We start from the raw sequence: 25,898 nt of genomic DNA, 5'->3' as shown, positions 1-25,898 counted from the left end.
ATTAATTGTCATTTTACATTTTATTTTCATGGGAAATTTTTGAAATGGTTTGTATTTAATACTGACAGTGTATCTCAGGTCACACTAGTACATATCAAATGCTAGTGTCAAATGGCTACAATGTCACTAATAACTACCATATTGGACAATGCATCTGTAGAGTATCCTGATATAAAGAAAAAAATATTCTTTTTCATAAAAGAACTGGATAGCCCCTGGATATTGACTAGCTAAGATAAGTGCTCACTGACAAACAGCTCAGAAAGAAGCCATTTAGCTTAACAAAAGACTAGATTATCAGGAGATGTGACATCTACTTTGGTTTTTAATACTAAATGTTGTTTGAACTCTGTTAAGTCAGTTTTCCTGCAATCTAATGTCAGTGCCCTTTACAGTTTACTTTGAATATTTTAAGTCAATGAATTGACTGTTTTGTGCAACTTCAGCAATTGTAGTAGTAGTGATGATCATGATAATCACAATCTCATGGGGTAGATTCTATTATGTTCATTTCACAGATAGGAGAACTGAAGTACAGCAGATAACAGCTGATGGCTTGTAGATTTGGATTTTAAATCCAAATCTTGGTCTTTGCCTATACCCTTAACCACTGCACATACTACTTTCTTTAAAAAAAAAGTTGTCATTTTCTTTCAAACATCATAAGCTTAAATCTTTTCCAAGTATATAAAAATAATTTCAAGACTACTGTTAATAAGTTTTGAGTCAGTTTGATTTGTACAGATAATGCAGCATGTACCTATTCATCCTTTAAAACCACTGTTTAATGTAAAGGAAAAAAAAAGGTAATTACTGCTTTCTCATTTTTTCTAGTAATTCTCTGGAGAAAAGTATATGTGTTCTATATATCAGTCTATTGTAATTTTTATAGATAGCATGTGTCCTGTGTAATTTACATATAATAAAAAATAACTATACACTTTACTATAAACTTCATATGGCCAATTAGTTCTAACACAATTTTTGTGAGATTTTTTTCTTGGCTGAACTCTTGTTTTGGTAACCTGTGGCAGCAATTAATGAATGAATAAATATGTTTAGGGCATGAATGTTCGTTGACATTTGCATTTATATGAACCAAGAAGATAACAGTGAATAATGAAGACATATGTCAGAACATGACTCTTTTGTAGATTATGTGAGCTACTTCTTTGCTTAATCAGAAAATAACTCAAACAATAGAAGAGGGGCCTCTCTGGTGGTACAGGGGTTAAAGACACAGTGCTATCAAGCTATCACTGCAGCACTAGTTCTATCCCTGGCTGGCCAGGAAGCTAACCCACATGGTGAGGCAGACCTCTCCTGTCTCACCTGCTGCTCCCCTCAGCAGTGTGTTTCAGTCAGTCTGTCTGTTCTGTTCCCCACTCTGTCTCTGGTGAATCCTCTCACCACCCCTCCCCTGCCAACTTCTGGTCTATCTCCTAGTTCTTGTATGCATAAATAAATAAATCTTAAAAAAAAAAAAGGAAGACTATTTCATCATTTATTTGTGCTATTTAATGGGCCTTCCTGGTGGCACAAAGGATTAAGACGCAACCTATGAAGCTAGCCACAGCCACTGCAGCATGAGTTTGATCCCGACCAGGTTGCAGACCTCTCCTGTTTCGCCTCTACCGCTCTCCTCAGCAGTGTATTTCAGTGAATCTGCCTGTTCTGTTTCCACTTTGTCTCTGGTAAATCCTCTTGTCCCCCACACCTCTGGCCTGTACCTCAGTTCCTGTATGTATAAATAAATAAATTTAAAAAAATAAAAATAAAATGCAATGACTATATATACAACATACTTTTAGATTACATTTGTATTATGAACACTTTTTCCTTTACTTTTAAAAGTCTAGACAATCAACAAAACAACCAAGCCCTCATTTGTAGTAGTTTGCTGATTTCTTTGGTTTAAATACCCACATCATGACTGATTTCATGCAGAGTCAGGAGGAGATTCCCAGTAGCGCACCATTAATGCAGGTTCGATAGATGCAAATAACCTCAAAAATATAAAAACCAGTAAATTGTAGTAAAGTAATTAATATTTCTTACTTTTGTTTTAAATATAATTTATTGTAAGTTTATATAATTCAATTTTAATAACAGCTGTGTTCACAATTGGTTCACAAAATTCCTAAAAGTTTAATAACTAACTGTTACGAGCCCATACAAATCAGTTCTAGTATATTACAGGCAGAAGTATGAGGACCTTATAAGAGACCTGGAAGAAATCACATTCCCCAGCTTAGGCATAAGAGATTCAAAACCATCATGAGATTTTACAATTTGGAAAGACGAGAAAATGTACATGAACTTTAGAACCATAAATAATTATAGTGCACTTAGCATATTCACTAAAAAAAAAAAAAAAAAAAAAAAAAAAACCCCTTGCCACTCTTTACCAGAATCTTGATTTTAATAACCAGTCATGGTCTGTGAGAGGACGATAATTAAATTTTTATGTAAAACATCAAAAGCAGTTGTTGGAAAAAACTAAGCCCATACTCTGAAATAAGATCTCTGTATGATTTAGATCATGTAAAAGTATCTATAAAAAAAAACAGAGTGTGTTTTTATACAGAGTGTGTTGTTCTTCCTTACCTAAGAAATTGATGACAAGGCTTGAGCTAACACGAATGAATGGCCTTACTGACCGCAGCCACCTCTTCTGTGACTGTCTCAAATTGCTACCATAACTCAAAGTCTGCACTGTCTTGAGATGTCTGCTTTTTGCTTCAAAGTCCTGGGTACAAAGTCAAATCATTTCTTATGCTTTTGCCTAAAGCCCACCCTGAACCATGGGTCTTGCCTGTCGAGCAGTGGTTGTGCCAGGGAACTGGTCTTAGAGCCTTTCCTCAGGTGTTCCATGGGCGTAGTGTCTCCATGCCTGGGATGTAAGCCTGCACATGTTGTGAGGAATGAACATTCATCTCCATTGTGTCTGGGTTTTCTTAGTGTCTGATTTTAAAATATTTTTAGGAAAATCCCTTCTTGACTGGAATCCATTATAAAAATAGATCTTCCATTGATGGGACATTTCCTAGGGAAACACCAGTAAGCATACTATAGGAACCCTGCCTACCTCCCAAGCACATAAAATACAAATACCTCAGATAATGTTACTTCTGATATCATGTGTTTTATTGCATCAAAAAAAAAAAAATGCCTCAGACCTCAGAGCTATCTAACTCATTTAAAAAAAAAAAAATTGGAATAGAATCAAGGGGCTAGCTTATAAGGATTTCAATAATTTTTTTAAAAAAAAATTGATAAACCTTTTGTTTATTCCCTTTTCCTATCAGCATTTGATTTTCTTGACTGGCTTATTTTAATACATTTTTTTTTTTTAAAGAATTTTTAACTTTGCCCTGAAGGTTTTTTTTTTTTTTTTAAGATTTATTTATTTATTTATGCATACAAGAGCTGGGGGGGGTGGGGGGGTGGGGGGGTGCTGATGTAGGCCAGAGGTGGTGGCGGGGGATGTGAGAAAATTCACCAGAGACAGAGTGGGAAGCAGAACAGGCAGATTGACTGAAATATACTGCTGAGGGGAGCCGTGGGTGAGTCAGGAGAGGTCTACTGCGCCATGTGGATCACCTCACTGGCTGGGGGGATTGAACTAGTGCTGCAGTGGCTGCAGATTGCTTCATAGTGCTGAGACTTAACCCCTTGTGCCACCAGGGAGGCCCAATATATCTTTTCAGAGAGTATCTTCCTCAACTTGGTAATTATTTACGTAGTTCTTTACTGGTCTTTCATCTACCTCTGTTTGTTACAACTGGCAATCTATTTCTGCATAAGAACATTAGCTCTTCTGGCCCTAAGCTTTATATATTTTTACTTTAGCTGCCAGACACCTAATTTATAAGCATGAAAGGTATTTGTTTATAAACTGTCAAGACCAATCATATATGAAATTATAAGGCTGAAAAATGCCTTCCGTTCATTTATATCAGACTCCTAGATTATAAACTTGCAGCTATAATTTTATCTCATTCCTGTTTTTGCACTGGGTTTTACTTTTCAAATACAGTCACAAGTGTGTATTTTTTCATTTGTTCTTAACTTAGCTCTATTCTATCACTTCAAAGATATTCTATCTTCTGATTTAAGGAATTCTCTTTCAGGTGATCATTAGATAGGATTTAAGCTTAAGTCACAACTTCCTCACAGTTGTTCTTCTCTCTGGTGGGTTCTTCTACTTGACATCATGAGGTTGTGTATGTAACACTGAGGCTGGTGCTGGCCTCCAGACATGGCTCATCTATTTTAGTTGTTGGGGGGGGGGTGGAGGTCACTTTCACATTGTCCCCACTAGCTCACTGTCTGCCTTTTCAGTATAGTCAGCATTTCCAGAAGTTCTGTCATTTCCCCCTGTTCTTCAGAATGCCACCTTGGAACTCACTGGCCCTGGGAATCTTCTGTGGTCTGCCTATACCAGCTTTGACTCTCTGCTCAACCATCAATTCTGTGGCCCTCTGCCACAAATCATCTCTGCTATTGTGAGAGCTTTCCAGTCAGTTCCAGCAGGGGGAAATGGGAAATTGTGGCTCCCCACCATGCCCTCCATACCCTCCATAGCTACAGGAGGTGTAGCTATCTTAGTGCTGAGCAGGATGGCCAAATCTGGAGTTTCAGGTTGTGATGACATATATACTTCTCCAGCCTCAGCTACTGAAGCTTGTTGCTCATATTAACCTGCATCACAGAGATTTAGCCCAAGAGGGGGCAGATTGGTTAGCTCTCTTCCACTCAGAGAGACCAACTAGAGCATAATGGTTCATCTTTGCCACCTCTGCCAAGCTCTGAGAATTTTCAAGTCCTCTCCATGTGGAATCAATACTGCCCTTTTCTTTATATCACTCTCTGATGCCTTGATACACTTTAATATCAGTTTTTCAGACTTTGCTTCTTGAGTCTAATGGGAAGTGTTTAGAACTTAGATAACTTAAGTGCTAAGCTTTTGTCACTGAAAGATGTGTTTTTTTGACCAGTCCATCTGGAATGTCCTCAGAGAGCCAATATCAAAAGTAAAAATATGGGCCTCCCCTGGTGGTGCAGGCAGTTGAGCACCTTGCTGTGAAGCTGTCAGCAGCCTCTGCAGGGCTGGTTCCATGCCAGCCGGCCGGCAAAGGTCCTACATGGCGTGGCAGACCTCTTTTGTTGTGCCCGCTGCTCCCCTCAGCAGTGTATTTCGTCAGTCTGCCTGTTCTCTTCCCCACTCTGTCTCTGGTGAATCCTCTCACCCTCCCACACATCTGGCCTATACCCCGGTTCTTGTATAAAATAAATAAATAAATCTTAAAAAAAGTAAAAATATGAACTTAAAGATTTAGCCATTTATGCACTTCACCTATCACAACTTATAGAAGTTCCCACGTCTGCAAATATTACTTTATTAAGGTGACTGCCTCTAAAATGTGAGAGGACTTGAAAATCATAGTAGAGCAGTGCCAGTGGGCCTCAAACTAAATACACTTGTGGAGTTGCACAATGCAGCCCTGACAGAGTAACTTTGAAGGTAGGTCTATAAGGTTAAATGATATTTGTAGTAATAAAACTTATGCTAGAGGGAGAGGACAGTCCTGATCTCTGTTAACCTGCTAGCCATGAGACTGTACATGTCTGTGTATTTATATATTGACTCTCTTTCTCTCTATATATCTTATATAAAAGCATTTATTTTATCACATTAGTTGTATGTAATATACATACATATATTTGTATTCTTTTATTGTTTATATTTATATTTCTTCCATATCCTTTCTTTGGGGCATCATCCTGAGTGCCTTTACATTGAACCCTCCACAAATCTTGTGGTTCGGAGTAGGTACATCCTGGGTTCCTGTCTTAAGAGTTGCCACATGACTCTGGCATGGGTCAAGAAATGGATATTTGACTAAAGCTGGGCCACTTTCCTGGGACCTCTGCCAGATTTTTCTCTCTCTGTTGGGATAATGCAGCTGTGCAGCTATAGTCGTGTTGCTACCACAGTGCTTATCTGATATATATGTGTGTGTGCGTGTGTGTGTATTTTAAATTTATTGAGGTTACATTGATTAACAACACTGTGTGTGTTTCATGTGTATAGTTTCATGCCTTTTCAAGTGTATGTTATCACACCATTTCTACTGCCAAAGCACCAGTAACCCTCCACCAGTCTAGTGGGTCCCCTCCCTGCTTTCCTCCTCACTCCCCACCATCCCCTCTGGTAGCCTGCGTTCTGTAGATATTTAGGGAATGTTTTGGTTTAGTTTTGATTCTTTGTTTCTTTATATTCTACTTATAAGTGAGATTATTCAGTATTTGTCTTTCTCCTTCTTTGTTTGATATATCTTGAAGGCAGGAGGAAGCAAGCTGAGAAGCAGGGATACTTCTTAACAGCATCTTTTTTAAGGTATGACAGAAGCAAATGCTACCATTGTTTTCTTCAACAGCTTAAGCTAGTGTGAATTGGGTTTTGATTACTTGTAACCATAATAATAATAACAAGCATGCACACGACATTTACTAAGTGCCATGTGTTGTTATAAGTACTTGACTCACTGAATCCTCACAATAACCCCTTGAGGTAGGTACCAATTATCATCCTTTTCACTTTGCAGAGAGGAAATGGAAGCCCAGAGGTTATCTCATCTGGCCATAGCAGTAGAAAGAGGTGTGAGATTTAAACTGGCTAACATGGCACCAGCTATACCATACTGCCTCTTACTCATCCAGACAAATACTGTGAACCTGGATACATAACTCAGCATCTCAGACTCGTTTAATTAGTAAATACATGATACTTTACCAGACTATGTATACAGTTCTAGTTTGATTTGATCATGTATTTACTCCTTAATTTACTTATTAAGCTTACCTTTATAAATGTGTACATTTCTAGAGAGCACATATGCTGCACACCACTGTGAGTGCTGAGGATACAAATGTAGTCAGAACATTATGAAGTGTATTCTCAGGCTTTCTTTCTTGTATTTCCCAGTATGCTATTCTTCCTATTCAGCCAGAGGTTACAATTATGTTAGTGTGGATTCTCCAAAGGAAGGATCATGTACAGACAAAAGAAGTGTAGCGTGACTAGTGGGTGAGGGCAGGCATCAGAATTGTCTTCCCTCCAGCACAAGTTTTATTGCTACAAAATATTGTTTAATTTAACTTTACACTCCTCTCTTCAAAGTCACTCTAATAGGACTGTATTCTGCAACTCTGGGGCACAATTTACACAGTATCCTATTTTCTGGTTTTGAGGCCCTGTGGTACTACTCTCCTGTCACTTTCTATTTTTCCCATTTTCTGTAGAAAGTCACAGTAAGGTAACAGCCCTGTAGTTTCATTTCACATTTACAGATGTAAAAATTGAGACTTCAGTGCAAAAGGGTTCCATGAATATGGAACTTAACTAATAACTTAAGCCTCCTTTATACCAGATTCTATTCTAAGTGTGCTTTGAGAAACCAACCAGAAATGACTGCGTGGGAGTGCCAGTGCTGTGGCTCAGGACTGCTCCTCAGGGCATGCCACTATTCTGGCCCAGTGACACCAGAGCATTCAGGCTTTCTGTGATTTTTTTTTTTTTTTTGAGCTGGCTAATAACCAGTAATAACTATATCACTGAAGAATGTTCCAGGTGATGAGCAAACACCAGTTTCCTGCTCAGTTTCAATACATGGGTCTGTTCACAATAATGGCCCTTCCTGTAGGAATATTTGTAGTCTTCAGAGTATATTGAAGTATCTTTATTAGCTACTAATCATGGTGTTTAGAGCTTACTGAATTTTCCTAGAAACTCAAAAAGTTAACATTAACAAAGCAAGTGTATAATGGCTTTTTGAATGTACAGCATAGTAAGAGGAACCTAAATTTACTGAGCATTATGCACATGATGATTTTATAAGTTATCTTTTCTAAATCCTTGCCCAAAACTGTATGGTAGATACTATCGCCTTGTTTTACAGATCCTAGAGAGATTAAGACTCACAGTCCTTCTTCACAGGGGAAATAATGGAGTTTCCTTATATATTTGTCCCACTCCAAATCCTGCCTTCCTTCCACCATGACATTTTAACCATCCATCTCTTAAACTAGCTTCAAACTAACTTGCCATTATACTTCTCCAATCTAGATGACTCAGTTGAGGTCATGTAAATGTTATCGAATGATGTCCTCTGAGTCATGTTTGAGAAATTTACTAATATGGATTTGAATCTTACTATTCTCATCACAAAATCATAGGTCTATGAAAACACGACCCTCCTTATTCAGGGCTTTGTCCAGGTAAGACTATAAGGTGGGAAAGTATATTCATTTTCTCTGCTATCACTTCATCTTACTCTATGCAAGGCCTTTTCTCCTCTCTTGTCCTGAGTGTGCCTCTTGGAAAGTGACTTCAGGATAGTCATGTCTCCCAGAGTCTTCACCAAACCTGACTCTGGGGAACTCTGTTCATTTCTTGGCATTTCAGCATCATCTAAAAGGGCTGAGATGTCAATTTGAGGACTCTCTCCCCTACCACCCTCCATAGTGTGCAGTTTTGGAGTCTGCCTTGCCAATGCAGAAGACAAGGGTAGCATCCTGGAGGGTCACATTAGCCAGACCATTTCTCTTAACATCCAGGAAGTGCCAAGTGGAAGATAAGCTGCAGCCTAAGTATGCAATATTCTGGTGGTTTGTGTCCTGAGAAAGAAGCAAGGGTGGGAAAAAAAATATTTAATTTTTAAAGATGCATCCTGGCAAGACTCTATTCTAGCAGGCTTGTGTTCTGGTTCCTGCTGCTGCTTTGTCTTTTAATCCTGTAATATTCCCTTGATCTTCCCAAAACATTCGTGTTTCAGAATTAGAAATGTCTCCATGGTTTGCAACCAAAGGACTCTCACAGTAAATTTTACTTCATTGGTGGCCCTGCATGTCACAACTCTCTCTAAGAATTTACTGTCGTGTTCTCCTCTCACCAACTTAGTGGAAATCTAATGTGTTTATCCCATCACTTTCCAGGCCAGATGGTCTTGTCTATCTAGGATGACTGTTACCAAAGCTCTATAATAATGAGCTGGTGACTGAGAGAAGGGGTAGATAGTTCTTTTCCAAGCTTCTCCTATGAGTAACCTATGTGATAGATTAAACTAAACTTCTCAACAGGTGTTTACAATCTGTCTTAGACTTTGTGTTGGGATTTTATTTGAAACTTAGCATCTGACCATTTGTAATTGACCCCCTCCACCCCCCCGCCCAACCAGGCTTCAGTGGGGACTCTTCTCCAAAGGAGGCTGGGATGTGGCATAGGGGATGTAGCTCAGAAAAGTTGCATGAAGACCAAGTTGTGCAGGAGGAACAATTAATCTAAAATTACGGCCTGATGTGGGTACCTATTTGAAACCTACAATTGATTTCTCATCAGAACTCTAGGATAAAGTTGAAACTTTTCACATGACATTCAGATATGTCCAGTCCCTGAACTTTCTGTCTGTCTCTGGCTTCATCTCCAGCATTCTTCCCTTTACCCCATATTCTCCAGAAAGTTAAACTAAAGTGCTTCCCAGTATGTGTCTTGTTTCTTTTTTCTCTGCTTTTTTCCCCAATCTATTTGATATCTCTGGAATGCCCTTCTTCACATCTCCCTAATTGCCTGCACCTACTCCTGAGCTGGCAATTTGTTATTCACCTTTTAAGACTTATTTCTAGCATTACTTCCTCTGGGAAGTCTTCTTTGATGAACTGCTCCAATCCCTCCAGCTCCCACCCCTTGTAGACACAGTGCTTTCAAATTCTAATTCACTTTTGTATTTCTAGTTGCTTAGTATTGTAGGTAATACTGATGACTGTAGATCTTGGGATGCATGGTTGGATGGAGGGAGGAAGAGATGACTGGCTGAATAAAGCACTTGTGTAATTGCAAAACATGACACTACAGATAGTATTCCAGAGTGTTAAGTCTTTTTAGACTAAAGTTTATGACTATGGCTGATTTATTCCCTCTCCCTACTTCAACTGGGTCTATTCTGGTGATTTATTTCCAGTCAATAATGATTCAATTTATTTTCAGAAGTCATTTAAGTCACTCAGTTAAGTCACTTAAGTGGCTTAGTTATATCCATCACATAAATAACACGTCCTGACCTGACAGGCTCTCATGGTGATATAGTCGCTTAACTTCATTACCACATTGATCATAGAATAGAGAACAATTACTGTAGAAAAATAGACCCTGATATCTCTTTAGAACCAGATAAGCTAAGAAAACAGTAGGAAAATCAGAGTACTCTAAATATTCTGTGCCATTATGAGAACACTCAGAAAATAAATGTGTATACTTTAATTAGTGTCAGTAAGTTTTGGTAACTAGTTCAGGGTTGTAGGTCATTTGTCACAACACAATGATGGACTCATATATAACCTTTTAAAATACTTTAAAAGTACTTGTTTTTATTAGAGTATTTCCTTTTTATGTTAATGCAAATTTGTATTTATTTCCTCAATTCTGGAGGTTTTTGGGGAAGTGGTGAATGTGAGGTAGCGTTTACATATTCCCCTAGGCAAGTAAGTGTAGGGAAAATGGAGTGGCTCTGCTTTTCTCCACCTTCCACTGCTAGCCTCTACAGCTGGCACCTGGTGGTCTTGGATTCCTCCTAGGTGGCTTTACCCACTCTGACATCCAGGACCGAGGGCCTTACACATGGGCATGGGGCACACATGCCTTTTATTACAAACACTTAGGCCTAGAAGCCAAAGAGTATGAGGTAGTGCATATGTAAATACAGACACATCAGCCTAAAAGTGAGTGATAAAAGGGGCTTCTCAGCTCTGGTGTGGGTGGCATCACTCTGAGGGTAGGGGTTCAGTTGCTGTCTCCCTGACTGCTGGTCTCCCTGTGCCCAGTCCTCTGATTCCGCATTAAAGGCATGATAGAGATACTGTACTCTTCAAAATTCTCTTTTCGCCTGCGCTAATTGACAGTGAACCTACCCAGCCATGGATGGTTCCACAACGGTATGGAATGATCCTTCATTTCCAGCAGGATAGGAACAATGACTCTGTAATTTCAGTTTTACTAAGAGAATGACAGTCATGTCTGCAAAAGCTCATAAAGCTGCAGCTGTTTTCCTGTTCTGGTATTAGACGATTATCCCCGCAGTAGTTTTGCCAGATAAGCAGCCACGGCTACAAGAGGCACTTTTCTTTTGTCCGTGTGAAGGTTTTGTATAAATGCTTTGTTTTCTTGCCTTTCCTGATGAGGTTGAATATGTTGGAATCTCCATACCTCATAATATTTACTGTCTTGTCACTAAAGCTTGTAGCCAGTGTTTGTGAGGTTTTCCCAGGTGAGTTTTATTATGTGAATTCAGTCTGACTCATCTCTCTGTAAAGGTTGTGAAAAGCCTTTGGAATTCCTAAGATCAGGTTGTTTACTCTTGAGGGCTGAACTCAAATGATGCTTCTAGAAAGGCTGAGGTAGAGGACAGATGACACAGGGTAATGAAAAAGATGGCCTAGTGTCTACTGACCACCTAAAATATGCTTTGTACAGGACTGGTGTAGGGTAAGTAAAGTACCAGGCTTTTCTGCCCTCCTGCCATTAGGATTGATGATGGATCCCTGCAGTCCTGAATGCTTGTCTGATGGTGGGCACCTGGAGTGGGGTATGGGCATACGTAAGTGGGTACACCTGGGCTGAGAGACTGGGCTTATAAAGGCGACGTCACGGGGATGCCAGCAGCAGAATGGAATTACCAGAAGGGGAGGACAGCAGAGTGAAAGAGCAAAAGGAGAACAAGCAAGAGACTGGAAGAGAACCAGCAGAGAAGCAGAGACCATGAAAAAGCTGGAGAGCCCAGAAAGACTGAGAACTCACTGGAGGCTGGGAGGCTTGCCTGCCATGTACCTGATAGATCCCAATAAAAGCCCGAAAAGCCACTGAGAGCTCCAGGACTCCTTTTGCCCATCTGCTCGAATCGTAGAAATCCTGCTCCATTCCTTCCTGCCTTTAAATACAACTGGTATTTAAAGATGCTATTTCATTTAATCTTTCCAAAAACTCTTTGAAGAGATCCTCCACTTTTCAAATTGGGAAATTGAAAGAGAGAAATTAAAATAACAGTGTAGCACCAGGAAAGAAAAGAGCAGGTTTTCTATGATCCAGGCAGATGGGTCAAGGAGAGTCCTGGAGCCCTCGGTAAAGGCTTTCAATGATCTTTCTATACCTTTTGTAGTGAGGCAATCAGGTGCAGGGCAAGCAGGGAGGCCAGCCTCCTGGCCCCCAGTGAATCTTCACTCTTTTTGGGCTCTCTGGTGTTCTCTCCTGGTCTCCACTGTCCTTTGCTGCTGAGCTTGGTTCTCTGCTGACTGCACCTCTGTGTTGTCACCCTTATGTGCTCAGCCTCCAGGCTCAGGTGCACCCACTTACGCATACCCACACCACACTCCAGGTGCTTCCATCAGGCGTGCCTGTAAGACCACAGGTGTCCATCATTGATGCTAATGGCAGGAGGGTGGAAAAAACCTGATCACTTCCATTTACTCAACACATAGCAGCAATTAGCAAATTCATAATTCATAATTCAAACTCCCATCTGACCCTTTTTGGCCTACTACTCACCCTCCTTCTGTTCATTTGTAATGTGCAGGGTGTTTGTGCCCCTGTTGCTCACATGTATCACTAATCTAATGCCTGCTGTATGTGTGTCTGCTGACCAATTTGTTTTTTTTAATTTTTTAAAAATATTTATTTTTGCATAGAAGAATTGGGGTGTAGGCCTGAGGTGGAGGCATGAGAGTATTCACCAGAGACAGAGTGGGGAGCAGAACAGGCAAATCTACTGAAATCCATTGCTGAGGGGAGCAGCGAGTGAGACAGGAGAGGTCTGCTGCACCAGGGTGGCTTCTTGGCTGGGGATCGAACTCAGGTTATCTAGATGGCTGTCAGGATGATAGCGCTGAGCATTAACCCCTTGGCCACCAGGGAGGTCCTGCTGACCAATTTAGAAGGCAAAATGAAATCCTCATTAATGTGAGAGCAGTGAATGAATATGTGTATAAGAAAACAAATAATTTTGAACTATTTGGTATTGTGCATTGAAAATACATGTAATTTCTCCATTTACTACTATTGTCCTATTATTGTGACAAACATAAATCAAGTCCTATCCATTCTTTATGTTCAATAAGGTGGAACATGTTTGAATTTCTGCAAACTTTTTATACAAGGGAATAGAACATGTAAGAACCTGGATGCAGGGAGCTAGACTCCCTCGGCTTGAGTCCCAATTTTGACCACATTCTAGCCTGGATGACCTTGGGCAAGTTACAGCAGTCATTTTCTTCAACTGTTAAAGGAAGATGTTAACAGTGATGCTTATCTCAGTTGCTGTGGGCATTTCATAAATTGGGATTCTGATACCTAGAACAGAATGAGGTGCATGGTAAGTACTCAGTAAATACAGGCCTTTTAATTTCCTTCAAAGGTGAAGTAAGAGGTCTATAGTTCAGCGATCTGCTTGGGTCCCATGTAGTTGGTGGCAGAGTTGGTGCTGACACTGGCTTCTCCCATTGTCAGTGCCGGGCTCTGTGGTGACATTCAGAGCTCTAAAGGTTAGGAGTATTCCCTCTACTATTGCCTCTATTCCAAATAAGTTCCAGTTGCTATTTCTGTGCCCTGAATGTCCACGTTCAACCTTCATAGGGACAGTTGATCAGTCAACTCTGTGATGGGGAGCCTCTTCCTGGTCCCCATTTACTTCATTGCTTGAACCAGCGGCTACAATCTTGTGCTGTCATCCTCTAGCTCAGTGACTTCCAGCAAGCCAAAGTGGTAACAAACTCTACAAGATCCCCACACCCATATTCCAAAATCCAAAATCCAAATTGTTCTCAGATCTGAAAGATTTTTTTATAACTCATGTGATTGTAAACCTTGTTCAGACTGGAACTGGGCAACAAAACACCTGAACTGACATTAGGCTATTTATTGTCTATATTTATCCTTCATGGTGCTGTGTTTGTACAGTTTACTGCAGATATACTCATGTTTTTGCTTATAGGATACTGCCCCAGATCTCACTTAGGGATACCTATTAATCTGGGTCTTGGCAAGAAGAGCTGGGGACACTCTGCTCAGATGAATGATAAGAATTTAGCGGAGGGATTGTCTATAAAGGTGCAGGTGGGTAAAGGATCAGCAGGGATAATGCAGGAGGGCCACTGGAGGTATTGTTAACACTCAGGTCTGAAGGATCAAGTAGAGGTGGAGGTACTGGAATCCCAAAAGAGTAGCTTGGAGGTGGCTGCACTCAGAAACTACTGCCCTTGGTAAAAGGAGCCAGGTTTTAGCAAAATAGCAGAGAAACCTGGGAAATAACACTCAATCTGGGTTTTCTCCTTTTTGATTGCTTTTTATCTGATGCCAGAGGCAAGGGAGCACAGAGATGTAGACCATAATGTGAGCCACCTGGGCACCAAGCAGGGTAGTGAGGGTTACAGGTGGCTCTAGAGGACAAAAGGGAAATATCCTGCGTATTGTGTTCTGTGATATCCAATGTATGCATTCTGCTATCTTCATTAAATTCAAAAACTGAATGTTTTATGAGTTGTATTTTATTGTCAACAACTTATGCCTATATTTGAAAAATATTAATGCATACATGTGTGTAGGGTAAAGAAAATGTCAGGCTTTTCTGCCCTTCCGCCATCAGGATAGATGATGGATCCTTGTCCTGAATGCATGCCTGATGGCGGGCACCTGGAATAGGGTGTGGGCATAGGTAGATGGGATTCAGCTGAGCTAAGACTGCTTTTAAGGGTGGCGTCATGGGGACGCCAGCAGCACCAGTAGCAGCAGTAGAAGCAGAAGCAGAAGCCAAAAGAGAAGCCGAGAAGCAGCAGAACGAACACTAGAGAGCCCAGATAGAGTGAAGACTTGCTGCCTGCCATATGCCTGGTGAACCCCAAATAAAAAACCTGCAAAACTACTGAGGACTCTGACTCCTCCTTTACCCGGTCTGCATGGGATCAGAAAACCTGCACTTTGGCCAGTCCGGCCCCTTACAATGTGCAACTTTTTATAAAATTTGCAGTGCCATATAGACTTATGAACCATTTATAAAAATTCCTTAGTTCTCCTGAAAATTGGAATTACTACACTAAAGAGTACGATCTTATTCATTGATTCACTCACTGATTTATGTATTCATTCATTCAACATATATTCTTTATTGATTACCTACCCTGCAAAGCACTATGAGCTTTGGGATACAAAGACAAAAACTAGTCCTTCCAGTAACTTACGATTTGGGAAAATACACTAATTTGTTGGAAAATAGTAATACAATAAAATCCTGTGTTAGCAAATAGTTTCATCTCAAAACTATCCTGCTCCTGTGAATTTTACTTTGAGAAGGAATTTTTGGTCACCTCTGGACTCAGTGGAGAAAGACTGCCTATTAGCTGCATGTGGCATGGACATATGGTACATAGTTTTGACTGACTGTACTTTCACTATATGGCAGAATGAAATTATTCTAGTAACAGAAGAACAATTTCCACAGTAGGACAGGAGAGGTTACTTTGAATTAGGAACACCTGAGAAGGCTTTATGTGACTAGGTAGAGGGCACTCAGGACTCCAGACAAAAATGGCAGGTAGGAGCACAGGCAAAGTAAGAATGCAGGACAGGCTGGTATAATAATAGTAAAAAAAAAAAAAAAAAGTATTAGGGGATCAAAATAGATGAACAGGCTAAAGAGAATCTATTATAAGGATCTTACTTTATTTTGTACCAAGTAGGTTACAGCTGAGGGCTTTTGAAAATGGGAGGTCCTATTTTTTTTTTTTTTTTAAAGATTTATCTATTCATTCACGCAAGCACTGGTTACAGTCAGAAGCGCAGGAGGGTGAGAGAATTCACCAGAGCCAGAGCAGGGAACAGAACAGGCAGACTGTTGAAGTACACTGCTGAGGGGAGCAGCGGTAGTGGCAGGGGAGGTCTGTCGTGCCATGTGGGACCCTTGCTGTAGGCCAGGGACCTAACCGGTGCTGCAGAGACTGTGGGCAGCCCTGCAGCCCCATAGCCCCGCGATCAATGGCTGCACCACCAGGGCAGGCCCCGGAGGTCCTATGTTTTAAGAAAATCACTGTTATCAAGGCTTTAATGGTGGTGGTGGGGTGCTTAAGAGGAAAATGATTGGAAGCAATCTATGTAAAGGGGAGATTGTCATCACCTAGGCAATGTGATGTGAGAACAAAGACAGTGCGAATAAAAGGAATGCTTGTGGTCAGATGTTACCAGAACGAAATGGAAGATTTGATACTCAATTGGAGGGAGGAGTCAAAGTGACTCCAAAATTTTCTCTCTAAGACAAAGAGGAGGATCATTGACACCAGCATAAGGAGCACTTGTGCAGTGTTGAGCATATTGAGGCAGAGTTAGGGTCAAAATATTTACAAGGAAATACCTTGCAGATATTTAAAATAGAGTCTGTAGTTTAGGGGGAAAAAAGCTAAGAAGAAATTCTGTGTCCAGAAAAGGTGCTACTATAATTTTTTAATGGTAATTCCAAAATTCAAAGATGTTGGTGCCAAAACTTATTTGATAACTAATCTGACCTAAATAAATATGACTTTAATTATTCCAACCAGGGTCAATTCTTTTTGCTGCAGAAATAATATTTTTGAATTGTGCTAGGCTGTTCCAAATTGTCACCCCCCAGGAAAAAAGGTACACTGACTTCTCTTTCCACTCCAGTTAGCTTCCAGGAGGCATTGGGTAATACAGGTTGTCAGGATGTGAAAGGCAAAGTCAGGGTGGACCTCTTTGCTTCCCCTTTTAATTTATTAAAAGAGAGTTGTCTTTCCATTTGTGCTCGTAGTCTACATAGTGAAAATATTGGGAGACACAAAATTTCTTACGATGCCTCTTACCTGCTTTCCTGCCAGATGCCTCCCATAAAGATCTCTGAAAATAACATCGATTGACCCCATAATCAAGCTTAATTTTCAGACAAGTTGAAAGCAGTTATAATTGTGGCATTGAGGGCCAGGAGGGAAGTGGTCTGCTTACTGTAAGAGGGAACACCTGATCAACAGGAAATCAAGTTTATTGTAACTTGACTAAGTAAATAGCAATGCAATATGGTTCTTCAGTTCGTTATGTGGATGCTTTACACGAGATTGTCACATATTCTTCCTGATCACAAAGTTTAGATTGTAGACCCGGTTCTTCTCAGTGGGGTCTCCCTCCGGGGCGGGTTTCCATCTCTTCCCCAGCCACCCTTCACCTTCACCGCCCCCCCCCCCCCTTCATTACCCTGCCTCCAGCTCTTGCTAGGCAGGAAGAGTTCTTAGCTTTGGGCCAAGACTCCCGTTTAAAGAACGGAGTGGAGGTGGGTGGCGGGGGAAAGTTGTGGAGAAAAGGATAAGGGAAGGAAAAAAAGGCGAGAAAAACTTTACTGGGGTAGCTAGCCAGAGCCCTAAGAATCGCCGCCGGTTTCCAGTTTCCTAGAAACAGGGATTGACCCCCCGCCCCCATCCTCCCCGCCCCCAAGTGGGGCTCGTGGGCGTGTTTTTCAATCTATGCTAATAGGGCTGCCGGGCGGGCGGGGCCGCCTTCCCCTGACAGCCCCGAGGGAGCCCCCAGGAGCCGGGCGGGCCGTGCCCTCCCTGTGGTGACCGGGTCCTGGTGCGCTGGTCCATGCTCGTCCCCGCCTTTGTTCTCCGGCCCGAGCGGAGACATGCGCGGCTGACGATGGAAGTGGAGGACTCGGGCGGCGTGGTGCTCACTGCCTACCACTCGTACGCCCGCTCGCCGCCGCCCAGCTCCGAGCCCCGCTGCGCTCCTCGAGCCGCCGCCAGCCACCCGGGCAGCAGGTACCGACCGCTCGAACAGGGCAGAGATTTCCTGGGCTAGGGGGTTTCATCTTGTTGCTGTGTTTTCTGCCAGGGCATACGACCACCACCATCACTTGATTGTTACTGCAAGTTTTAGTGGAGTAGATAAGTGAGCCTGCTGTTCTTTGTATTGTCATTGATTGGCGGGGGGGGAAGTGTATGAAGTCAGTCTGAAGTCTGTCTGCAAAGGCTAAAGGCAGTGACTAACAGAGTTAAGCCGTGGAGTGGGGTTCTCCATACAACTTGAAGAGACAGGCATTTGCCTCATTTCTGGCAAATGCACCAATTGAAGTACTGGAGAAGTGAAAAAAAAAATCATTTAAACTGAAAGGCAAGCAGAAAATGACTAAGTTAAAAATACCCCCGATGGTGCAGCGGGTTGAGCGCAGCTCTGTGAAGCTGTCTGCAGCCTCTGCAGCGCGGGTTTGATTCCTGGCCGTCCAGGGAGCAACCCACATGGCACTGCAAACCTCTCCTGCCTTGCCCGCTGCTCCCCTCAGCAGTGTCTTTGGTCCGTCTGCCTGTTCTGTTCCCCGCTCTGTCTCTGGTGAATTCTCTCACCCTCTCGCGCCTCTGACCTGTACCCCAGTTCTGGTATAAATAAAAAATCAATCTTGAAAAACACATTATCCTAGGTCCTTGAATACTATCAAAATCTTCCTTTGTAACTGCATGCCACCTTAGCTAAAATTTCAGGAAGAGGTACTCTAAAAAGTAAATTTCAGTAGACTTAAAACCAATTTTATGTCTAGATTAAAAAATAACCATTTCAATTGTATAAATATATTGTACCACCATTTTATTATTGCTAATGTTGACTCTATTGTAAATGCAATTTTAATGTAATTTTGGGTCACAAGAGATCTGTGTCTCACTAAGTGCACTTTCGATAAAATAAATCTCGGATCCATGTTGAATTACTTTGTGTTCATCTATTTGATGAAGGCCAAGGAGAATTCCATTAACTAAGCCGGAAATGTTAGACTCTCACCAAGTTTTCCTGGGTAGACAAAAAATATTTCAATAATAAGTGAAATGCTTTGATGACATATTTAGGGAAAGCTTTATTTGTTTTAGCGTGACTATTATCTGCTATGGATTCTTTGATGAATGGTTTTTTTTTTTTATAAATGGGGAGTCTGAGTGTTGTGCTTTTTTGGATGAGGTTTATTTTCAATTTTCCCCCCATACTTTCCTTTATCTTTAGTTATGTGGTAATGATTACTTCTGTTGCTTATTTTAATTGATTTGTGAGGCTTTCAACAGATTGTAACTTTATTTCAAGAAATATCCTTTTGGCTGGTATCCATGAGAGGAACCAACTTTATTGGCATGAGGTCTATATTAGGCTTGACCAACAAAGAAAATATTGTTTCTTCCAAAAGGAGCAGGTTGGGTGAAATCTGCTTTTTATGCAAAGACAATGACAAAGTAACATTTTTCTTCCTGCTTTAGGACTTGTGCACGTTATTTTCAATGCTACTTATACAGACTTGCATTTATCTTTAGGGTATTTTCTAAGCATAATCATTGTTTATAATTGTATTTATTATGAGTAGTTAAATAGATTTGTGATTTACTGAGAAGCAAGGGCCAGGTTTGTGCATTTTTAGATGGTACTGGTGTCATTGTCTTGTCTTTAACTTTCAGCAGCTGTCCAGAGCAACAGCCAGTCTGTGCCATTTGGTCTATCCAAAACTGCATCCATTTCCAAAGCAAACCAGAAGTTCCATTAACTCAGCATGTGGTCTGGTGAAATGATAATACATGAGAGCAAAAGCATTTTGTGCCATAGCTAGTGTTTTAGCATTGGGTTGCCTATGAGATTTGTGTTGCTGCAAGTTTGCATTTTTAGTTATGTCTCCTCTATAGGAATCTTTGTGCCGGTCATCCTGTGATGCAGGAGATAGACGACTTTTAGTCTCTACAACCAAATCACTAAAGAATAGCTTAATTTCTTGGTTCCCAGTAACAACTATCAAAAAGAGGTTCCTGTATTTACAAGGAGCCAGAGGACACCATAAATCATGAGTCAGATAACAGAAATAATCAGGCCCAAGTTATTAACCTTTGACTCATTAACTATTGATCAATACATCCTTTCAAGCCAAGGAGCAAGATCATATTGTTCTATTTATGAAGAAAGCACTCTCTCTTTCAAGAATACCCTTTCCTTTAAATTACTTACACATGTGTCACATATTTGTGGAGCAGTGACCCGCATGGCTGTAGGAAGCATGGACTATTGTAGCTGACTTTCATCATTTTTTTGCCCTTGGTACCATGGTTCAATTCAAAGCAAACCAGCTCCTTATTTTCCAAACCTCCACTCCATCTGACTTTGTTTTGATTTTTTTGGGGGCCTATTTCTCCCCCACTGAAATGTCCAAATGTCCCCAATTAAGCTCATATTCTTCCTCCCCCCACCCCCCTTCTCTCTTTTTTTCTCTTTCCCCCTCCCTCCCTCACCTCCCCCACCCCTTCCTTCTTCCTGCCTCCCTCTCCTCTCTCCCTCCCTCAACATAAAGTGGCAGGATTTTTATGGCAGCCAACCTACTTGCACATACTATATGCCAGCAACACATTAGGCATTAGGGGTACAGGGATGAATGAGACAAAGTACCTGCCTTGAGAATGTAGCTCTTCACCTTTTAGACCAATAGGATTTTGGAAAAAAAACAAACTAGGAATAAGTTACAAAATTAGAAATCAGGAGTCTCCAGATATAAAAATGGACTTCTAGCTTCCCATAAACAACAACAAACAATTCAAAGGATCCAGTAACTCAGGCCTCAGCTGCTGCCTGCCAGCAATGATTAATGCTGAGTAATAGGTTCTCCATTATGCGCCTCTGTTACTGTTCAAAATTGAAGCTTGTAGTCATTGCATTTCTTTTTAGATTTTCCCATTTCCTTAAAATTAGTAGCCAGGATAAAGTATACTGTCCTTCAAACTTGGGGTCAGGTTTTGCATATCTGACACCATTTGCTACCATGTGGCCTCAGGCTACTCGCTTTACCTCTTTACCTGTTTAGAATAGTATCAGACACCAAGGGAACATATATGTTAGCTGTGTTATCACTTTTGATCAGTTGTTGTTGATATAAAGAAGAAAGTAAAACATTATTGTACCTACCTCCAAAAGTTATTCATGTAGGAGAGTCCAGAGTTAGAAGTATTTGTTGGGATTGAGGAACATACTTTGTTATTTCACAAATATTCTGTATTTTTATTCTATTTTAAAGGATAAAAGATAATGAAGAATTATGAATTCTCTGTACTGTTAAGATAAATGATTAGAATTGTGTTTAGAATCATATGACTTTTAGAGTCTAATCTTCTAGACCCTTATTCAGAATTCAGAGTAAAAATGTTGACAATTAATTATATAACCTCACTCACAAAATGACGGGTAGCCAAAGATAAAACTGGGTAACTTGTTTTTCAAAGATTTTATAAGGTATATTCGAATAACATACATAACATTTTTCTATGAAGGTATAGTGTGAAATGGCCATGAGTATTTCTGATGTTTATCTCGTACCATAAACTTCCTTAGAGAAGACAAAAATAGAAAAGGAAAAGAACCAATTCTTCCTCAAAAACAAATAGAAGCTAACCAAGGTTATCCTGGAAATTCTAAATCTACAGCAGTGTTAAAACTTCTGTAAAGGGGATATTATTTCCTAATGTTTCTATCATGGGAATGATTTGATTAAAGTGGACTGAATGATGATTAGGAATTTTTTATTTTGTGGAAAAGACTAAATTTAACAACTGTATTGACTTATTTATTGGTTCCTTCTTGGATTGAAATAATTAAAGACATTTACTTCAATATGCCAACTCTTGTTAAGTATTTTATGTAGGTCTATGTGAATTTTTTGATATATGGAATAAGTACATCAAATACAGGGGGGAAATAGTTACACCTTTTTTTTTTTTTTTTAGAGGATTCAGAAATGGAAATAGAATTTTAATGAGAGAATGAGATGTTTATAGGTCAGGTTATGGGTTAAAGGAGTTGGTGTCTTTGGTTTCTTTTTTTTATGGGGTCCTTGCTGAGTGTAGGTGCATTGTGTGGGGTAGTGTTGAAAACATCTGGCACATTTTCTTTTTTGTGTTGTTTGGTCAAACATTTGGCTAGTTGCTCTGTTCATTTTTAACCTGTTCAGTGCTCCCTGAACAGTAATCCTTAATATATTCACAAAAATTCAGAGGAGTTAGGGTGTCATACAATCACTTTCATGTTGATGAAAACTACTTTATGTGTGTATGTGTATATATATATAATTTTAGACTATGGAAAAGTTGCAAGAATAGTATAGAGTGCTGTGTAATCTTCCCTAGCTTTTTCTAATGTAGTATCTTGCATAACCATAGATCTGTTATCAAAGCAAAAAAAATTCATGCTGGTATAACTACTAATGTTAACTGTAGACTTTATCCTAAGTTCATCAGTTTTTCCACTATAATTGAAATTTATTATTGTAAAATTGAATCCCAGATTTCTCATTAAGTTTAATCATGACTCCCAAATCTCCTCCAGTTTGACAGAGTGTCCTTGTCTTTTATGACATTGGGACTTTTGGCATAAGAATTTCCTCAGTTTGCATTGACCTAATGACTTCTCATGATTAAATTGCAATTCTGTGATGTTGTTGAGCATTCCATAGATTGATGTCAGCTCCTCTTAGTGTGTAATATCAGTGCTGTCTTCCTGATGTTGATGTTAGCTCTGATATCCTGCTTATGGTGGTGTCTGTCAGACTTCCTACTGTAAAGCTATTTCACTCTTTGTAATTAATAAATACCTGGGAGGAGATATTTTGAGACTGCAAATATCCTGCTTTTCCTCAAACTTTACTGACTTTAGCATCCATCTATGAATCTTGAGAAGTAAAATTGATCACCATGGTTTTATAATGGTGATTTTACTATTTTTGTCATTCTTTCTGCATTAGACTTTTTAAACATACTCTAAGATCCACGTTTAGTATTTTCTCTGGTTGTATCATTTTTACCTCCTTGACCTTTAAAAGGCCAAGGAAATATAAATAGAATATAAGCCATTTAACTTATTATTTCCATGATTTTGTGACAAAGTACATTAAACTGTTTTTATTTTATCTGGTCTGAGTTTATGAAGCCTATAAACTCCCTAATTTTCAAAGTCTGATTTCTTAGAAGCAAAATTTTAATATAAACTTAAAAGAAAATTAATCAGAAATTAACTGTTGCATTAAGAGGATAGTAGTTAAATTTCACTTTATGGAAAGTATTAAAAAACTGAGGCAGTCTTTCCATAATTTTTCCCCATTTTTTTTTTTTTACAGCTGTATTTGTATCTGATGGAAAACATTTCCCCTTCACCAGTGTTACTGAGTATTACCTGAACATTTGCAAATGTATTATAACTTAAGTCAACATTTCAATTTGCATATATTCAGAATTTCTTCTCATTTCATCCTTAAGCCAAACTTTCATTTCTTGAGTAATTTCCATTCTCTGTTTTCCCAATCAATGGTCTCAATGTATCATTTCCAGCAAATAATAAAAGTAAAATGTTAATGGCAAAGCAAAGGAAGGGAATAAAATGTTTCTCAGAAGAAAATTTTAGAAACAAAGTTTATACATAACTGTTTTGTTTTTAAATCTCTTTGAATGAACATATAAAGTCAGACATACTCTTAAATAGTATAGAAATGAACTTTTTCTCAGTGGATATCATCAAGATAGTATGATTTACAAGGGGTGTAGTACAAACACCTATTGAAATGAATGTGTAACTTTGCTTGCTTTAATAGTGAAGTGTATATATTGACACTTTTTTAAATATACTTTAAGTATTATTTGTTGTTGTTTTTCCCCTCCCCCTACTTTTAGGCAGTCCTAAGAGGCTTTAATGCTTGTGTTCTTTCTAATATTTTTTAAACATGCTTTGTAGTTTACTTTTGATCAGATAATCAGTTTTCTCAGAACTGAAAATGCCAAAGGACTAAAATGTATAACCTAACAAAAGATTTTGCAAACATTCATTTCTCAATTTGCCTCCATTTTTCTTGTTTTGGTCTGGATAAATGCATTTAGTGAGTTTTGCATAATGCGTCATTCTTTATCACATGGAGTCCTTGTATCCATTTCTTTGTTATTAATAGAGAATGTGCATCAAAACAAAGTAAGAATATTGTGTCCAAAATCTTCAACTTAATTTATTTTCTAAAATAGGAACTAAAGAAAATAACAGATGCTTTACTATATATTTGTCTTAAATAGCTGGGGTATATGACACATTCTTTGACTATCTTAAGTGTTATGTCACTGAAATAAATGAATATTATAGATAAAACTATCCATGTAACAGGTATTAAGTACCAAGGTAATTCCAAGTGTAAGTGTGGGAGAAAATGAACTAAGTATTACTTAGGAAACCAGCTGCTGTGTCTCATGTTACTCTTAAAAACTAATTAAACATATGCATTCTATTCCTGATCCCTTACATGAATAGATGAGGGCTGCATACAAACATACAGTATAAAGGACAGGAAGGAGAAACTGGAAACCTAACTGTGTTATGTGGAATTAAAAAAAATTGTCAAACATTTGAGATGTTTTTGTACATCTTATTCTAAGTTGTGACTGGTTATCTTTATGTACAAGAAATAAATCTTTATATTAAAATTTATGGTCTGCCACAGAAGTCAAATGTAAAGTGAAGGGTGTTTTGTCATCATGCTTTTGCACAATTTTATTGGAAACATACTTAAAAATGTCAACATTCAATTTATTGATTTTTTTTAAAGATTTTTTATTTATACAATAGCTGGGGTACAGACTAGAGGTGTGGGAGGGTGAGAGGATTCACCAGAGGTAGGCAGACAGACTGAAAGCACTACTGAGGGGAGCAGCGGGTGCTACAGTAGAGGCCTGCGGTGCCATGTGGGAATCTCCCTGGCTGGCCGGGACTCGAACCTGCATTGCAGAGCCTGCGGACAGCTTCACAGCACTGTGCTCAATCCGCTGCGCCACCGGGGAGGCCCCAATTTATTGATTTTAGGCAAACTTTTAATTCAAATACTTATGGGAAACTATGTGTTTGTTTTAAATATTATTACATTGTTGTAATTTATGCCTCCATTTTGGTAACAATATTAGATAAAATAAATATTTCACACAAAAAATTCACACAATAGCCAACAGTAAACTTGTTTCTTGTTAGGACTAAACTCATATTTATAAGTGGCACAAGGTGAAAAGCAAGAGAGATTATAAACATAGTCAAAGAAGTAAAGACTGAATTTCTTTGATGAAGGTTTCCTAGACAATAATAGCCAGAAGAGTTGTTACCTAACATGACAACAATCACTTGGTAATTAATCATCCATTGTTCTGTGATGTCAATTCTTTCTTTAAAAGTCCTGGTTTTATTGATAGCTAACTGAACTTAACGTAATCCTTATAACAGTTCAATAACATTGAAAGAAACTGAGGCATAGAGAAGAAGCCCAAGGTTTCAAAGTGAAGTTATGATTTCAGCCAGAATTCCAACCCAGTCCTTCCCAAACTGGTGATTTTACCTGTTACTCGAATCTTAAAATATCATTAAATATTTTCTGCCTAAATTTGATTATAGGTTTATTGAGTACAGAGAGAACATTGTTGTATCTTCCCTTTAGCAACCAATGATGGTAACTTTCACATAGTAGATATTATAAATACTTGGTTTTGGTTTAATCTTTGTTTTTGCAATCATTTTTTTTTTAATTTTTATTTTTTTTTAACCAGAACTGGGGTACAGACTGGAGGTGTGGGAGGGTGAGAGGATTCACCAGAGACAGACGCGGAGCAGAACAGGCAGATGGACCAAAGACACTGCTGAGAGGAGCAGTAGGTTAGACAGGAGAGGTCTGCTGCACCATGTGGGTATCTCCCTGCCTGGCGGGGAATCAAATCTGTGCTGCAGAGGCTATGGACAGCTTCACATCACTGTGAGCTCTACCCACTGCACCACTGGGATG

The 25,898-nt window shown here is 39.4% G+C and overlaps 1 protein-coding gene across 1 annotated transcript in view; it reads left to right on the top strand.

Moving 5' to 3' along the window:
- Positions 1 to 17,722: 17,722 nt before the first annotated feature.
- The window catches only part of ARHGAP28 (Rho GTPase activating protein 28), a gene marked incomplete at its 3' end in the record, with an annotated part of 176,167 nt that continues 167,991 nt past the window's right edge, over positions 17,723 to 25,898 (top strand). Inside the window, exon 1 of the mRNA XM_084252806.1 lies at positions 17,723 to 17,859. Coding sequence (XP_084108932.1) covers positions 17,738 to 17,859 — 122 coding nt within the window. The 5' untranslated portion in view covers positions 17,723 to 17,737. The remainder of the gene's footprint in view (positions 17,860 to 25,898) is intronic.

Source organism: Talpa europaea (genome assembly GCF_964194135.1).
Source record: "Talpa europaea genome assembly, chromosome: 13".
Taxonomy (NCBI): Eukaryota; Metazoa; Chordata; class Mammalia; order Eulipotyphla; family Talpidae; genus Talpa; species Talpa europaea.
Note: the sequence above shows the minus strand (reverse complement) of the source record. Positions and strands in the feature narration are given on the sequence as shown.